This window comes from Leptinotarsa decemlineata, unplaced genomic scaffold (genome assembly GCF_025532065.1).
Source record: "Leptinotarsa decemlineata unplaced genomic scaffold, Ldec_3_MD MMD2_tig00026328_RagTag_RagTag, whole genome shotgun sequence".
Classification (NCBI taxonomy): domain Eukaryota; kingdom Metazoa; phylum Arthropoda; class Insecta; order Coleoptera; family Chrysomelidae; genus Leptinotarsa; species Leptinotarsa decemlineata.
In genome coordinates this window covers 7,429,873-7,449,222 of record NW_027412688.1, presented here as the reverse complement: position 1 = coordinate 7,449,222, position 19,350 = coordinate 7,429,873, and the positions used below count along the sequence as shown (strand labels likewise).

The following is a 19,350-nucleotide window of genomic DNA, read 5'->3' as shown; positions in this document are numbered from 1 at the left end:
TCAATTTTTGAGAGAAGTGCATCCAGTACTGCTGGAGGACGTTCCTTTGGGCGTCAGAAGGGATATGTTTTTTATGCATGATGGGGCTTCCGCCCATTTTAGTCAAGTAGCACGTCAGCATTTAACTGAAACATAATATGCAAATCAGTGGATAGGTCGAAGAGGACCACAGAACTGGTCCGCTCGATCCCCGGATCTCAATCCTCTCGGTTTCTCTATTTGGGTCCATTTATAGCATTTGGTTTATCGTACTCCTGTTCGCGATGTAGAGGACTTAAGAAACCGCATCATCGATGCATGCAGGGTAATCAGAGAGACTCCAGGAATATTTGAGCGACTACATGGCTCAATGCGTCGACGTCTAGACGCATGCGTAATGTCTGAAGGTAGACATATTGAACATTTACTATGATTTCTACACGTTATGTGTTTTGTTATTAATGAACTAGTTTTTTATTACCTTTTAATCGTTCTATGCAGGTACTAACTACAAAATAACAATAAATCCAGTTCGCATTTATGACGATGTATCTCTGTAGTTGTTCGTGAAATAATTTTTTGCTGCGAACTGGTTCATTTTGGGCTAAAAACCCAGAAGACATTTTTTGTTTAGAATGAAACAGGCTATCGGAAATGAATTTCCAAATTGTAAACAAATAATAAGACAAAAAGTTACATTGGAAATACATTTTAGGGGTTGCGTTTTCCACCCCTTACAACCATGGGGTGAACCAAATAAATTACTGGCTGAGTGTCTTTTTGGTAGTACAAAACGTCCGGTTGATTTCAATATTGTAACTTTTTCAGTGCTTGTGAAAAAAATTGTTATACAAATTTTATGTATCCCCTTTAAGGGGCTGTATCTTAACAAGGGATGCTCCAATGAAGTTTCTTTATATGAAAGATCCTATCTTTTTTTTGGATGAGGAATCACCTCCTTAAATGTTCTACATTTATTCAGTTACACCCTGTATACATATAGAAAAAACTTGCACATTTTTGCGGTAGGTACATCTAGTTCTGTTTCATCGAAATAATTTTTCAAAAAAAATTCATAAATATTTTCAAAAAAAAAGAAAAGATGAAATACTTGATGAAAACTGCCTAGCATAATTTTTTCCATAATAGTTATTTTCATGTTTGATATTGTACGCTTAAAGTTAGATATCTCGCCTTTTTCAAACAGTTTTATTTAGCTTATCATGTACTTTTGAACATGTAAATTGTATAAGGAAGAGCATGTTGAATATGAACCCACAACCGTCTTAATCATATCCACAAATCGAACCAAGATATAATCAAGATATTTCCTTTAATGGTTAAGAAAAAATCAGGTGATGTAGTTATTCCGGAAATTGAAAGTCCGCCAGTTGAAAATTCACAGATGGAGAACCCACGAACTGTTATTCAAATAATAACGAAAATGTATCTCTTACAATAGGACTTTCAGTTCCCAAGTGGAGTAATAGGGTGGTGGATCTCTAAATTTAAAGAAGGGAGATGAATGTGGTATAATAGAACGCATTCTAGTGACAAGTGAATTGAGACAGTTGACACTCGAGAAAGGGGGTGGTGAAAAAAAGGAAGGAGAAATAAAATGGTGTACAGGACCACATATCCAAGTCTTATGTTAACGTAAAATTCAATAATAAACGCTGCTCCCTATTAAACGTTATTTCACTTAATGAACCACGGAGCATTCCAATTAGGGTAGAACAACACATGAAAAAGATGTAAAATCAAGATGGCCGCAACTACAAATTGGCAGATTACATATTTTTTCACAACTACCTCAATTGACTAGTACTATAGTAGTACACTATGAAAAAGATGTGAATCAAATATAATATATGCAAAGAACTTATCATTATTATCTTTTTTTTAATAAAACCGCTCAACAAAATTTGTTTTCACCTATTTTACTTCTTTTATCGTACCACTTGTGAAGGCCACCTTTCGTGGCCAAGTGTTCGCTGATTCTTCAGTACAACATAGACTTCAGGACAAAAACTTGTTGAATGTTCCAAAAATGTTTTCGGGTTTATTGGTAGTTTACAGGTTTTTATAGCTGACGTTTCGTCTACAGTTGCGGTAGACACTACCAAGGTCAACTAAAGTACTTCGTTAGTTACCTCGTCACATTTTATGTCTCTCGCAGTTGTAGATGAAACGACAGGGTGAACATAACCAACAAACACAAAAAGTAGTTTTGACACCTGATGTCAATTTTTGTTGTTCCTAATATAATTATATGAATTTCAAATGGATGCAATTGGTCATTGGTCATTTTTCAAAAATAAGTGCAGATTATTTTCATTTTCAGGAAACTTACAAAAATGAGTGCATACTGGTTTTTTCCATTGAAATAAATTTTCAAAACTGGAAAGACGAATACATTTGACCTATAATATGTTAATATAACATTTTGAATGATAATATCTGTACTTAAATGATAATTTTACGTCACTGCATATCAATATTCACTTAAAAGTATTGTTTATAATTCAGTTTTCCTTTAGTTATTCGATATTTAAAGACTGAAAGATCTTCGGTAGCTCAAGCGGTCTCGAAACAGATTTTAATATAGCGGTTTCTAACCTTTTTTTCACATATCAAACATTAAATTCAGATAGACAGTTTTCATTGTTACCTACAAAAATTCTATAACAACTGAAATGCCCAATAATGTAAAATGAAAATACTCTCTACATCAAACAGTAAAGGAATCTACACCAGTGAAATAGTCTACAAATATAATTATATTTACATATTATACAAAAGTAACAACCATCGTCCAATTCTAAAAAAATTCTACAAATTTGTTACAAAAAATATCATTTTTTTCATTATTGCATTATTATCTACAGTTATTACAAAATGCATTTTTGACCAGCAAAAATGTCCTATCAACAATTTGTACAATTGATCAGTGATTTGAACAAGTGGACATACAAAAATTTAACGATTCAGAAGTAGGACTACAGACAAGATTCTAGATTTTTTGGATATCCTCTGTTCATCAAGTTACTTGAAATATAGGAATATTATATTTAGAGAATTTAAAGCGTGTTTAAAAACAATTTCTGAGTATATTTCACTTCAACCTTGTTTACGGTCGATTTTCTGGGTCCCTCTTACTGTTGTTTTGGCTCAGTTGATGGGTTATATTGGCTTGCTCGATCGCTTCTAAGTGCTTGAATCTCTTATGTTTTTCTGAAATCAAGAAATATCTTGATTATAAAGTGTTATGAAAATGTTCAAAAGCATATACATTTATTGACACTTTTAGAAATATGAGATTGTACTTGAACGATTCAAACTCCGAGAGAAACAAGTCATAAGATATTCTTGTATTGTTTGAATTATCCCCTGAAAATATAACGATGGCCGTCGCTGGTCGACTGTGTCGCGTTCAACTCTACTTGTGCTTCTTGATAATAATCATGATAATAGTATGAGTATATTCATGACATTTTATAATATACCTATACATAGGAATTAATAAACAAACTTCTGAATAAACTGATAATAACCTTGAAAAGTGAAACTTGATCGTTCTGTAGCATTGCTTCCGAAGACTCCCATTGGGATATATAAGCACTACCCGTCCTCAGAGGAGGCTACTCTAGTTGAAAGGGCGGTACGAAGTGAGCTGAAGGCGATAGACATCTGACTATCAAACTGAAGTTCAGTTGAAATTTGTTTATTGTATTGACAGTGTAGCAGTGGAATGAAGTTTAATTATACAATGTGGTTAATTATTGTCGATGAATTGATGAATGTAGCTGTTACTACGTGATAGGAAATCATAATGAAGAGAAGAGAATTGAAACTTTCTATGCTTTTCTAAAAAAATGAAATTTTAACGTTCAAGCCAGTCTCGAATATACCTACACAGTAGGTTAAATGGACTGACGCCTATCAGAAAACAACTACTCCCCTGGCTAATACCACGAAGGGCGTTGGATTATATCCGACAGGCGTCAGTGCAGGAATCTTCACAGAAAATTTCTTGCATATGCAATTGGCAATACAACTGAAAGAGTCTTCTTTCAATTTTTGAACGGGCACACTTGCAGACCGGTTTCGGGCTCATTAGCCACTCATCAGTGCAAGATAGTGACCATCATCGACCTAAAGTCAATGATATTCCATAATTGAAAATAGGAATTCTTTCAGAGTATTTCATTCCTCTTCCTAAGTTGGAGCGAACAACAAAATGTCACTCCATCTAGTGGACGAGATACTAACCAACTGCATATCCGTAATTTGCCCGATTCCTCTAAAAAGGAAGAAAAACTTTCTTATTCGTCAGTGGGCTATTCTTGAAGACTGGCAGTAAACAAATCTAAAGAAGTGAACTTTAAACGTTCAAGCCAGGCTTATGAGCCCGAAACCGGTCTGCAAGTGTGCCCGTTCCAAAATTGAAGGTCGACTCTTTCAGTTTTATTGCCAATTGCATATGCAGAAAATATTCTGTGAAGATTCCTGCACTGACCCTGTCGGATATAATCCAACGCCCTTCTTGGTATTAACCAGGGGAGTAGTTGTTTTCTGATAGGCGTCAGTCCATTTAACCTACTGTGTAGGTATATTCGAGAGTGGCTTGAACGTTCAAAGTTCATTTCTTTAGATTTCTTTACTGCTAGTCTTCAGGCATAGCTCACTGACTAATAAGAAAATTCTATGCTTTTTATCACTTTTATTTGTAACTAACGTTACTGCAGTTTCATCCTATAAGGACATTTTCAAACTTATACATTAAAGTTTCATAGAAAGTTTCAATTCTCTTTTCTTCAATAATTTTTGTCGAACTTACGAGGAAAACGAAACAATATAGTTTGTTCTTTTCATCTTTCAAAAATGAGAAAAATTCCACTTCAAAGTGTGTGTTACTTAAAGCTGCAAATCCTGCAATGTGGCGTAAGAATCTAGAGAAATCGAAAAATAAAAAAACACAATATCTGATATCCCTGCATCCTTATCCGAAAAAGATTATGGAAATCCTGAAAAAACATTTTAGACAATGGAAGTCTTCCATTGTCTAAAACCATTTTCTCCCAATCCAACTTGGTTCTAATCATCTAAGTACTATTTGATTGTGGTTAGGTATGTTTAGTATACTGTTATTGTATACTGATTTCGATAGTATCATTTGAATATAGTCCACAATGTTTATCAGTAAATGTAAGAGGTTTGAAAATTCATTATCTAACCAGCGATTGGAATAATGAAAGAGAAAAGAACTTTAGAGTTTTGGACTTCCATTATCTGAAAAATAGTTTTAGACAATGGCAATTTCCCAATGATGATAGCTTGGGTCTGATGTTGTTGCCTGAATGTTGAAGTTTATACTCTTATTGTTTAAAAATTCGCTTTGGAAAATGAAAGTCAGGAGTTCCCTGATCATCTGTCAATGACCCTAACTTTCTCCTCATCTTGATGGTATAATTTGAATGTAGTCCACAATGTTTAACGACGAATGTTAAGGGTTTGGACTCTCATGGTTAGAAAGCAATTTGAATAATAGGAGATAAAAAAACTTCAGAGACTTGGACTTCCATTATCTGAAAAAACATTTCAGACAATGGTTATCTCCCAATAGTTCTGATCGTATAATCTGAATGTGGTTGAGAATGTGAACTAGTGAATGTTGGAGTTTTAGACTCTTATTGTCCGAAAATTCGCTTTGGAAAATGAAAGTCCGGAGTTCCATGATCATCTGTCAATGACCCTAATTTTCTTCTCATCTTGATAGTATCATTTGAATGTAGTCCACAATGTTTAACGACGAATGTTGAAGGTTTGGACTCTCATGGTTAGAAAGCGATTTGAATAATAGATTTGGTTAAGAATGTGAACTAGTGAATGTTGGAGTTTTATACTCTTATTGTCTAAAAATTCGCTTTGGAAAATGAAAGTCCGGAGTTCCATGATTATCTGCCAATGACTCTAACTTTTTTTTAATCTTGATAGTATCATTTGAATGTGGTCTACATCCACGATGTTTATCGGCAAATGTTAGACGTTTGGACTGTCATTGTGTAGAAAGCGATTTGAATAATTGAAAGTGAAAGAACTTTAGAGATTTGGACCATTATCTGAAAAAAACGTTTAAGACAATGGTTATCTCCAAATGATGATAGCTTGGTTCTGATCGTATTATTTGAATGTGGTTAAGAATGTTGATTGGTGAATGTTGGAGTTTTAAACCCTCATTGTCTAAAAAAGGGCAGAAGAAGTCCAAACTTACAAAATTGCATTTATCTTACAATTACTTCAGGTTGGTTCTGATCAAATTGGTATTTTTTGAATGTGACTGACAATGTTTATTGCTGAACTTTAAAGATTCAGACTTTCATTGTCTGAAAAAGTCGGTGGAAGCTGGGAGGTTTGGACATCCATTGTCTAAAAAAGTATTTCATATAATAGGAATAACACGTTAAAAGGTGAGACCTCGTTAATGCTTAGCTCGCACAAGTTTCGACTTCTGAGAATTGTCGTTCGTAGGGGTGCAACAGCTGGTTAACGGAAAAATAGATTTTAAACAGATTTTTTTTAAAACAGAATAGAAGTCCAAACTTACATGATTATTAATTTCAAAATGGAGCTGATTTGGGATTTTGTCATGTGAGGAAAAATAATGAATGATATATTGAAAATACTTGGAATGAAATATTCGGATGATTCCATTAAAAATATCAGGGCATGTGAAATAAAAAATTAGTATGAAATACAAAAGTATGAGAGTTGATCTAATCACTAAACGAATTGAACAACAAGAATAAAAAATTAAAATATAAAGAAATAATAACGGAAGATGAAAACACTCCCAAATGAGCTATGAATAGTGTAATAATAATAGTAATGATAAAAATAATATCAAATGAATCCCCTGTAAGCATTTTGTGTACATTATTGCTTTTCATCAGTACAAACAGACTCATAGACATTTGATGTGGCATTCTCTTCACTGGTTACAAAAAAAAATTAAGTAACAAACATTTTCTGTAACCGTTTATTAGGCCAGAATTGCTCTACAGCATCACATCGATTTCCCCTGGTCACTCTTTTACATTCCATTTCATTTCCTCATCGTGAAAAAATTAGGTTGAACACTTTAATTTCTTTAAACGCTCAACCTAATATCAGGACATCAATATTTCAGACTAACATTCTTTTCTTGACCAAGAAACAATGAACTATTTGCAATCCGTATACTTTCCTTCTATGAATAATAAGAAGAATGAATATTCAGAAATGTTGTGTAAATCGGTTGATACTCACTTGCTACTTTCAACATGATAACTCCCCACCAAATTGACCAGCCCCAGCCGACCAAACAGAACAGGACAGTGAAAAATTGACTGAATCCTATGATGCAATTTATGATGAAGGAACCAATCCTAGCTCTAGGACCATCTTTTTGAGAGAACCTTGGTATTCCAATGCACAGACAAAACAAACCGCTGAATACGGTCCCTAAATAAAAAACAAATGTTAATAACATGTACATTGGAATATAAAATTTTACATTGTTACAATTTACATCGTTATTGACTGTTATGCCCCAACGAAATGGGGAGAAAATGCTGGATAACTGCGGGAATAATAAAATCTTTGCATGAAAAAAAACAGACTATATAAAATAATGAAAAATCAACCAACAGAACGAAACAAAGAAAAATTCAAAGACTACAGCAATAGGTTGAATTTTTTAATGAAAAAACAAAAAGACGCTAATAAAAACACGAGTAAAAGTCTATGGGAATATATCAATGAAATTTCAAAAAAGCAAAAACAAAAAACAGAAATTAAAGAAATCAAAAACTCCGCTGGAAACCCAACAAATGTCTCTAGAGAAATATCTGAAGAATTTTGTAAACACTTTACTGTTACTTCAAGTAACAAAATAGAAGCAGAACCTGTCAGATATAAAAATAATCCAAATTCAATTTTTTTAACGGAGACATATGAAGCAGAAGTTATGGAGATTATATTAAATTTGAAAAGTAATAAATCACCGGGGATCGACAACATAAAATCCGAAATTCTGAAAGACATCAAGAAGGAAATTGCACCTCCGTTAGTTTATATAATAAATAAGTCCATGAATGATGGGAAATTTCCAGATATCCTAAAAATTGCTGAAATAAAACCTCTCTTCAAAAACGGTGATAAACTTGTTGTTACTATCGTCCTATTTCATTGATATCGAGCTTGGGAAAAGTTTTCGAAAAAACCTTACAGAAGAGGTTGGTCTCATTTCTCGAAAGTTATAATATTTAATCGAGTAGACAGTATGGTTTCCGTAAGAATAATTCAACGTCTGATGCAATTGCCAGATTGACAGAACTGATAAATAATGCAATTGACAAAAAAAATCCTTCTATCTGTGCATAAAACTAACGCTGTGATACCCAGAACTAAAAAAACGAAAGGGCAGAAATGTTATACTTTTTTGGGACCAAAACTTTTTAATGAGCTACCGCTCGAACTCAAAACGATCAACTCATACGAAATGTTCAAGAAAAGGGTCAGATCTTGGCTGTTCACTTTATCGCCAGAAACACTAGAAAGCTTTATAGCTACAGGCAGAGTATGTTATAGACTTGCATGAGGTGTTGCTCATAATATAATCTGCAGATGTAATTATTCTGATGTAATTATTGTAATGCGCTATTAATGCCAAAATTTGTCTTAAATCTGATATGAAATTCAATATTTCAGAAATGTGACATGACTTAAACTTTCATAACCTTATTCCACTTTAAATTGTTTAGTCTTTGGTTTGGATTTTAAATCTTGTAGTATTAAAAAATTTGTATGTTTTTATATTTAAACAAATTTAGAGAATATTTGTATTTTAATGATGTTCACGTCTAATCTTTGGACAAAGATTTCATGCCACGCGCGGATTAATTTCCTTGTGGTTTTTTTCTGTTTTGTTCATTTTATGATTGGTAGAATTGGAATATGTAATAAAATAGTATGAATAAAACATTATTATTATTATTATTATTATTAACTCTGTATTGTATAAAAAGAAATTCACACGTTACTAAGAGAAAACTTTTACTTGTTGGTGATATTTCATGTCTAGAGCCCTATTTTATTTTTTACGAACGATGTCTTCAAACTTATCCAGACTACTTGAGATTTCGAAAAAGGTGATGACATATCCTCTTACGAAAACGACATCTATGGGATCGACTCGATCCAATAATATCAAAGATAAGCGACGCTCTCGCGTTTCAAAATCAAGCCACAGCAGAATAATACAACCAGTAGGCTATCGTGATCCACCCGAGTTGCCGGGGACCTTCAACCGCTCTTAGGATGAGATTCTCATCCAACGCGTTCAGTGCTGTAGTATCGAAGGATTGGACGATTTGACGGTCGGAAACTGATATTGTGTTCAGTTTATTCGCGGTTGTTATTAGTGTTTTTAGTTTTTGTAGTTGGTTATAAGTAATTTACCACAAAATATTCTATAATAACCTTAAATTTCTTTTTATATGAGCGCACGTCTATGGTGAAATAACGAAATTGGCTCCGCACTCTGTTTCGAGGTCACCGAGAACTTTGTGAATTTATGAATGAAAGTAGTGGGAGTGGACTTACTGGTAGATTTTTACTATGATGATCAAGCTTTGACATCTCTCGTCATATGAGATTCGTCCTTTGTCTTTCTCTGCAGCTTTCACTGCATTTCGGAGTCTCGTTTATCTTCGATATTTATGCGTTGAGTCTTTTATAATCCTTTTGGTCGGGTTGAACACCGGTTTCAAAGTAGTAGCGCGCGCCTCGTCAGTACTAGCCCTCTACGCCGACGACACGGCTCTCCTCTCATCTTACATGGGTCAGGAGCTCGGGATCGTCTATATGCAACGTGCATTGGACGACCTCAAGCGCTGGTATCTCGAATGGAAGATCCGAGGGAATCCGGCAGAGACTCAGGCGATAACCATGGAAAGAACGATTTCTTCTCCGGCTATGAAAGTGAGAATCTCTGGAGGGGAGATTGACTGGCAGGCGCGGGTAAAGTACTTCGGTCTTCTAATAGATCGTAGGCTCACCTGGAACCCGCACATTACAAGCGAGAAGGCTAAGATCAAGAGTCGGGTGGCAAGCCTGTACTCTCTGATCAACAGAAGAACGAAGCCATCCGTAGAGATTTGAAGCTGCCTTCCATCCAGCAATCCATCCAGTCGAGGAATCGGCGAGTTTTAGATTGCGCGGAAACTCACGATAATCCGTTAGTCAGGGAAGCTATAGATTACGCTGTAGACGACCCCACCCAAAAAAGAAGGCCCCGACACTCTGTCGAATGAGGCCCCTACGTCTTCCGTTAAGAGATGAATAATATCTTCATCCATTCCACCCCAGCCAGGTAGGGGTATACCGCAAAGGGCGGTACTGATGTCTGAGGACATTCATGCCGTCACCAATGATCAGTTATGGCCCGCTCGTCACTCTGACGAAAACCAGTTTAAAGGGTAAGGGAGCTAGGCTCCAAGCTGAAGGAAATCAAGATGGATCAAACTGTCAGTGCTAGGTGGGTCATTTCAAGCGGACGTAGTGAATCGTCTGAATATCCCGAACAAACAAAATTATCTTTGTTATCAATGTCCAAATTATTTCGATAAGTAAAAATAATAGGCTGAGCCAGCTCGCGCTCGCCAAGTGGTGGGCGGAGTCTACGCCCGCTCACTGCCGAAACTTATAAATATAGCGCTGCGGGAACCATTCAGGGTTTTTACCCTGAAGATGCATTAGCCTAAAGCAGGGCCACACACAAACACACCTAAACAAATGAAATGTTATTATTATTTGAAATTTGAATAAACGATTTTGATTGAACCATTCAGGAATTTTTCAGTGAACCCGAGCAAGACTCGAGCAACAACTATGGAAAGAACAACATCTTATCCGGCCATGAAAGTGATTATCTCTGGAAGGGAGATCGACTGGCAAGCGAGGGTAAAGTACTTAGGTCTTCTAATAGACTCTGCACTTCGAAAACGGAAAGGCAAAGATTGAGGGACATGAATAATGCCTGTGTTGTCCTGGCCCGAAGGCCTTTCAACTGGCATCTTCCCTCTGTCTAGCGCCACCACTGTCAAGGGAACCTCTACTCCTCCGAACTCTCCCCCCACTGCACCACCACATAGCGTTGCCAATACGATGGGACGAATTAGCGGGGTAGAAGACAGTTCGAGGGACAGATCAAAAGTATGCACCCTCAGATAACGCTTCAGGCGTTTAGGGAAAGATTTATGCAGCAATCTTCCATTCAGCAGTCCATTTAGTCGAGAAATCGGCTAGTTCTCGATAGCGCGGAGACTCCCGATAAAACATAAGTTAGGGAAGCTATAGATTATGATGTAGATGTCCCTCACGATTCAGAAGGTCCCGACACTGAGTCGAATGATGCCCTTATATCCTTCGTTAACGGATGCATAATTTTCTCACCCAAACATCCCAGCCAGGTAGAGGTACAACGTGAAGGGTGGTACGGATGACTGAGGACCTTCATACCGTCATCAATTTCAGTTAGTTGTGTCATTTGTCCTCTTGAGAGACACACGTCGAAAGGGTAGGGGAGCTAAGCTCCATCCTGAATAAATAAACATATACAATCGGCATTCGGGGATTCGAGTGTAAGCCAGTGTAATAGAGGGATAGAAGAAGACCTTTCACATGATGTATCACTCGACCTTCTATGCCATTGAGAGAAATAGTGGGGAGGGGTATTTGCTTACCGCAGGGGGGTAAAGTTTCGACTATGATTTCCATATCAGAATTGGTCCCCCTAGAAATGTTCTTTGAAATTTTTGATTATACGTCCGTTTCTGACTTACAGGGGAGGTCAAGTTTTCGTTAGAACGCTCAATATATATAAACCTTTCTTTCGAATCAAGTAGTTTTAAAAATCTAAGCATACATAGGGACAGAGAGCTAGAAACGACTTTGTTTTATACTATGTATCATTGAAATAGAGAAAAATAATTCCAAAAACTCACCTGTTCCAGGAAGCAAACAATTTAACACCAAACAGAACCAGGCTAGGCATATGGGAAGAATCGGTATTGCCGCTTTCATATGTGAACTGTGCTCAACAAGACTCAAGTCTATTTTTGGTGTGGTGTCCTGAAAAATATAACATTCTTGAAAACTGATTTTTAGATCAGACACTTAGATCTGATCTCTTTGAAAGTATTTTAGCTGTACCTTGAACATACTTAAAAATACATTTGGAAAAATGTGAGCAATACTCAAAAAATATGCAAAAAATAATTCATTGTGTTACATTGACTTCTTGAGTGGTACTGTAGTTTTCTTGATACAACAAATGGATATATTAGCATTATATGGGTTTTCCTCATCCTTGATAAAAACACTCACCAAGGTTTTACATAAAGCCAGACTGTCCCAATGGACATGTCGAAGGATTTGTGGTAAAAGTTGGGGTTTAGGTCCCAAACAAATCCACTGGATTTATGTGATGATTGTCAGCCATCAGTACCAAACCGTCAGCGGCCATGGAGATCCTTCTAAATCTACCTCCTCTCCAGATTTTTCTGGAGACAGAGGCTAGATGGACTGAATATAGACTTGTGCAATTTGCCAATTGCACAAATCAATTCAATGCAGAGTGCAACAGACTGTTGGTTGACACTGGAAGTCACAGCATTCTGGAATTGACCTCTGACTTTATACCTGCAACTGCCAACTACGAACTGCCTTATAAAGTACTGTTCCCGAGTAGAGAGAACTGGATCCTCCAGGAGAAGGAAATATTAAGAGCAGATAGTTGGTTCACAGATGGATCACAAACACCTTCCGGTTCTGGTGCAGTTGTTTTCAGTCGCAGACCCAGGACAGAGATATCAACCTGCCTAGAAACCTATGCGACTGTATTTCAAACGGAAATTAATGCTATTGAATTGTGCGCGGAGAGATTGGAAGAATTCAACCTCATACACAAATCAATTCGGGCAGTCGGGCTTTGGAAACTTTCGGTTCCTACCGAGCAACGTCTAAATTGGTAGCAAATTGCCAAAAACGAACTCCTCGATACGAAGACTTAACAGATTGTCTCTGGTCTGGATTCCTGGCCAACCTGGCCTGGAAGGTAATGAGGCTGCTGACTGCCTCACAAAAGAAGGTGCTGCAAGCAGCTTCATCGGATTAGAACCTGTCATTGGCATCGCTTTAGGCTTTGCCTAAAGATTTATGGATTTCTAGCAGAATCTTCCAGGATTGGCTCACTCCAATGCGTTTATCCACCCTTCGAAGCTTGATACCAAACAGTTGTTGGACTACAGTAGAGGTGAACTACGATGTCTAACAAGCCTTCTCACAGGTCACTGTCATTTGAATCATCATATGCAGAGACTTGGACTGTCGGAAGATCGGAAGACAGTGTGTGTCACCTCTGTTGGGAAAATGATGAAACAGCAGAGCACACACTTCGTGCCTGCCCCGCTGGGGACACAATCTGAATTTTAGAGTTAAGCAGAGTCGTACTCTTAGCATCTGACCTGAAAGACCACTCACCATACAAACTAATCGGCTTCGTTAAGAAGTTGGGTTTATTTGGTTGAGTGTGAATAGGTGTGAGCCACAATAAACCCTTGCGGGTTGCGATGGAGGATCGAATAGACCCAATAGCTCCGGGCCTAACCTTCCTAATCCTGCTATATTTCTCTAATCATTCTTACCTCTGGAGGTGGAGCTGTGGTAGGAGTCAAGCTTTTTTTCTTGCTGATGATCGAAGCCTTTCGAACAGGTACTTCCACAACTTTTTTCTTGCAACACAAATTGATACAGAATATTTTTCGTAAAACATCTTTACAGCAATCTTTCGAACATTTCGACCTGAAAATGAATTATTATTAAAATTAACTTTCTTTTAATTATAAGTGTTTGTATATTGAGACATCATCGAAATGATATATTGTTACAAAAGAGAGATTGTTGACTCTATAATGAAAAAAAGTTTTTTTTATGCATAGATGTATATTCCCATTAACAAATTCTATCTATTTTTGAATTATTTGAAATAAATAACTGCTATTTCAATGTCAAATTTCCCACTGATGAATTACTTTGTACCAAAATGTTTGTGGACCTTTTTCAAAAATCTGTCATACCATGTTAAGTTCCATGATTTTGGTTTCATATCTGAGGCACTGAAAACTTGAACGATTGTTTCAATATCAACTTACTGATACATTTCGAGCTCCCGAATTTAATACAACTAATGCACTAATAAAAAATTGAATCATCTGTTTATGAAGACCGTGTAACATATTACTGTTATTGACATAATAAATAAGAAATTCGGATGTTGAAAGAAGAATTCATGCGTGAAATAGATGATAGCAAATAAGTTATCAGAATTATCACAGTATGACATCAGGGTTAAATTACATAACTGATACCTTGTAAACGAAGATTATTTTTGATAATTTTGCATAGTATGTATTCCTAAAGAAATTGTTCCCTTTACAAATTCTATTTGTATGGGAATGATACTTTGATAACATTTTGTGATATTAGTGATATTAACCTAGAACAGGGGTCTCCAAACTTTGAAGCCTTCGGGCCACAATGATTTTTTCAGTTTATTCCAAGGGCCAATTTCTGCCCTTAACTATATTTGTAGACTAGGATTGTCACAAAGTGCGTGACCTAAGCAAACTTACGCTTTTTTTGCATTTCAATTATTATTGTGTATTGTGACACTTAACGACATCTAGTGGCGAGTAGTGGTACTATGTACTATCTTTTTCAGCTACCCGCTAGGTGGCATTAGGCGTAATTAAATATTCGGAATTACCGCGTTGGTTCGAGAAAGTTCTGGTTCTAGCTAGTGTATTCCGATCACCTCGAGATGGCAGTAATAATTGCATATGAAAAGGCTAGCGGCGCAACTGCGAGTTAGTCTGTGTAGGAAAGGCGAAGGAAGCGAAACTGTCTATTGTGAAATAAAGTAACACCCGTCAATAAAAGTATTTTGATTTGACTTATTGTTTTTATGTGTGATTTGTTAGTATGGAAAAGAAGCGAAAAATCGACAGTGCATGGATAACGTTCCAAGAAAAATGAAACTTTCAGTATTTTGTGATTGAGTCCAGGAATAAGGCGCTATGTTTAATTTGTAATGAAAACATAGCTGTTCTCAAAGACTATAACATTAAACGACACTATGAATCGAAACATCTTCAAAGTTACTCAAAGTATACAGGAAGTTTTCGGAAGGAAAAATTTGAAGCTTTGAAACGCGGACTCAAATCGCAGCAATCTTTGTTTACCAAAGCGAATACTGAACAAAAGTCTGCAACTCGCGCTAGCTTTCGTGTGGCTCTTGAAATCGGAAAACGTGGCAAACCATTCACCGATGGAGATATGATAAAAGAATGCTTGATTGCAGTAGCCGCAAAAATATGCCCCGAAAAGGTAAATTTATTTAAAAGTGTTAGTTTCACAAATTTTGAAACATGTGAAATATTCAGCCACACTACAGAGACTGAATTTCCCGTCAATTTTGCAATCGAAACTTTGAGTGCTTTGAAGATAAGTTTTGATACTCGTTTTTCAGATTTTCATGTCATTGCGAATGAAATTAAGCTTTTTCAAAATCCTTTTGATTCTGACATTGAAACCCTGGCTCCGGAAGTCCAAATGGAAATTATTGATTTACGGTGCAGTGATATGCTTAAGAACAAATATTAAAATTCATCTTTGTTGGAATTTTATAAGAGTCTTACACTGGAACAATTTGATAATTTGCATAAATTTGCTCGTGGGTTGTTTTCTGTTTTTGGTACTACTTACTGGTGTGAGAAAACGTTTTCCAAGATGAAGTACACAAAGAATGTTTACAGATCTCAATTAACCGATGAGCATCTTAAATCTCTTTTGATAATTGGTACAAGTAAAATTGATCCACAGCTACAAAGTATTGTCGGTGGAAAATCACAATTACATAAATCTCATTAGTGTTTTTGTTTTACTGTGATTCATTTCAATTATTTGTTAGTTATTAATATGCTTAAACTTAGATACTTAAGTTAAGTTTTCTTTGTCATCATTTCTGTCGTTAAGTTTTACCTTGCAAGTAAATAAAACCGAGTAATTATCTTATCTCTTCAACTTATCACAGCAATAGTAACAACAATTAGGTAATCATTGGGTGTCGCGGGCCAGATTGATGACAGTAAATCATTGGCCGTCGCGGACCGGATTGATGACACTGGCGGGCCGGATTTGGCCCGCGGGCCGTAGTTTGGAGACCCCTGGCCTAGAACCATAACAAAAGTAATACTGATTTAAAAGACTATATCGGCCTCGGTAGAAAATAACTTTATCCTGAGGTGGGTTAAAGGGCACGACATGAGTAAAGATGATCGCATTGCCGACTCTTCAGCCAAGGAAGCGACTGAACTAAGAATTGTAGGGCCCAGTGACACCTACGGCCTGATGACTTCGACAATTGCGGAGCTAGCCAAACGTCACACCCATGCTCAATCCCCAAAGAGATGGGATGGAATCAAAGGATGCAGTCTTACCAGGATCACCCTGCTGCCGAAGAAATATCTGGCGATGACCAGGAAAAACCTACGCTTAACAGTAGGTTTTCTGACTGGCCACTGTCAACTAAGTTAACACCTCCATATTATAGAGCTAGTGGACATACCTCTATGCAGGATGTGGAAACAGAAAGACGAAACTGTCAGGCATGTCTTATGCGAGTGTCCCGAATTTTCATCAATAAGAGAGTATCTATTCGGCGAGTATTGGCCTACACCTGCCGATGCCGAGAGTTCTATCATAGTGACCTGTACACCTTCCTGGAAAGAACAGGATGGACGATGACCTAGGAGGACAACTCCACGGGATAATGTACAATGGGTCACATGTGGCCTAAGTACTGTGGGCCTACACTCACCCTCCCTATTCTACAGACAGACAGAAGATACTATATTGGCGATGACCAGGAACAACCTACCCTCAACAGTAGGATTTCTGACTGACCACTGTCAACTAAGTATCGCAAGTATCGCCAATAAGAGAGTGTCTGTTCGGCGAGTCTTGGCCTACAACTACCGATATAAAGGAAATGTCTCCCAATGACCTGTCTACCTTTCTGGAAAGAACAGGTTGGACGATGTCCTAGGAGGACAACTCTTCGGGAGGATGTACAATGGGTCACATGTGGCCTAAGTGCTGTGGGCCTACACTCACCCTCCCTACTCTACAGTCAGACAGAAGAGACTATATTTGTCAGTTAATAATCAGAATAATAGAATTTGATTGTAAAAACTGAGTAATACGAGGTCTGTTAAAAAAAAGGTTAATTTTAATTTTTCCACAAAAAAAATTATTCATCAATTTCTATTTTGTCCCCTCCAAAGCAGTCCCCAGCAGTAATAGTATACTTGTGCCAGCGTTTTTTTCATTACTCAAAGCAGTCCTGATATGCCCTTTTTGGTATGTTTTTGAGCTGTCTCAGTGATTCAGTTTTTGTCTCCTAAATTATTGCAAAACGCCGTCCTTTTATGGGTTTCTTCAATATTGGGAACAAAAAAAAGTCGCAATGGGACAAATCGGGTGTATACGGTGGCTGCGGCATGATCACGGTGCATTTCGCCATTACGCCTGATGCATTACGCCATGGTGATCGAATAAAACAGGGAGCAAAACTTCGACATTTTATCGAACTTGGCGTGCTCTTTTTGATGTTGGCTCTTCTGGGCTCTTCCATTGGAACCATACCCATGATTCGTCACCAATTATGACCCTTTCGAGATAATCTGAATCGCCGTTGACGTCATTCAACAATTCCTGAACGATGCTCATGTGACGGTTTTTCTGATCAAACTTCAGCAACTTTGAAACGGACTTCGCTGCCACACGCTACATGCCCAAAACTTCCGAAAAAAATTTAATCGATATGTCTACTTCCTCAGAAACTTTCTCTTTTTCGACATTTTCATCGATTGTTAATGTGCTGGGGGATCCGTACTCTTATCATCCGATCTGAAAGACCACTCACCATACAAACTAATCGGCTTCGTTAAGAAGCTGGATTTATTTGGCCGAGTGTGGATAGGTGTCAGCCACCATGAATCCTTGCGGGTTGCGCAACCTTTAAACTCACTTTAAACCTAACCCAAACTAACCTAATGTGCTAGGGCATCCAGGGCGAGCGTCGTCATTCACATCTTCTCGGCCTCTCAAACATTTTTCCAACTAAGAGTACAGTCACCGTATGCCACTGTCAACATTTCGAGTGTTTTTGAGGACTGAATTGCATTTTTTACACGAAATTTGATGCAAATTCTTGAATTCATTTTTTAGACACCAAAAAACCACCGAACACGCAAAACTCTTTTATGCTTCTCACCAATAAACTGGACATGTGGGAATGTAAACATATGTTTGAGACGGGTGTATCACTATAAAAAAACAAAAAATCGCCCGCGAAGTTTGAACAGTCACCTTATTTTTTGACCGATCTCGTATAAATCCGGTGCTTGATATTATCAATTTGGATATGACAACGTGAAAATTGCGATAGTGTTAAGTATCTTGCATTCACGATAGACACTTTTTTCATTTCAAAGATACATATCAGAAATTCGCGACGGACTGTGGCTGCTTATCGTTTTGAGGTTCAACTGAGTACTCCTCGAACTCCACTGTTCAAAAACTCTCTCATTTGGAGAACTACGCTCGAGAGAAATAAACTTCCTGAGAACATTTTCCTAAATGAATTCAATCTACAGCGATTCAAACCCTATGTGAATCACTACTTTAGCACAGGCACCGCTCTTAGAGCCCCTTGAAAAGTTTCCTGTAGTGCTTGTATTTTGTCCTCAAAAATACTTTCACTATAACCATGTGGATATGAAAGAAAAGTTGGGTGTTTTTATGAATTTGCACAGATTTCCACAACAGAAATGAAAATAATATTTTATACTGGGAGATATAATTCAATCATTGTGAATCTGAAAGAGTGATTTTGTTTTATAGTGATTCTGATCAATAGCAATATTTCATAATGATTTTCAATGTGTAGTTTTCTCAATATAAATAAATTGGTAATGAAAATGAAGCAGACCAACGCAATAATATTACAGTTTGTTAGATATAAGTACACTCAACATCAAGATTGCTTCAAATACTCAGGCTTCTTAATTGACAGCACATTGGATTCAAAAAACACTAACAACTCTGCAAAAAAATTTCTCTCCTTTTCAAGAATTAACTCTCATCTCGACATTCAAACATATGTTAGAGAATTCAATTTTTGAAATTATTTTGTTCATCAGAATC

At 36.9% G+C, this 19,350-nt stretch overlaps 1 protein-coding gene across 1 annotated transcript in view; it reads right to left on the bottom strand.

The window, feature by feature from the left end:
- Nucleotides 1-2,738: 2,738 nt before the first annotated feature.
- Nucleotides 2,739-19,350, bottom strand: part of stum (mechanosensory transduction mediator stumble) — a 124,224-nt gene continuing 107,612 nt past the window's right edge. The window contains exons 6-9 of the mRNA XM_074181982.1: nucleotides 13,728-13,884; nucleotides 12,027-12,153; nucleotides 7,288-7,482; nucleotides 2,739-3,213 (exon numbers count right to left, since the gene is read on the bottom strand). Of these exons, the coding sequence (XP_074038083.1) occupies nucleotides 3,110-3,213; nucleotides 7,288-7,482; nucleotides 12,027-12,153; nucleotides 13,728-13,884 (583 nt within the window). The 3' untranslated portion in view covers nucleotides 2,739-3,109. The remainder of the gene's footprint in view (nucleotides 3,214-7,287; nucleotides 7,483-12,026; nucleotides 12,154-13,727; nucleotides 13,885-19,350) is intronic.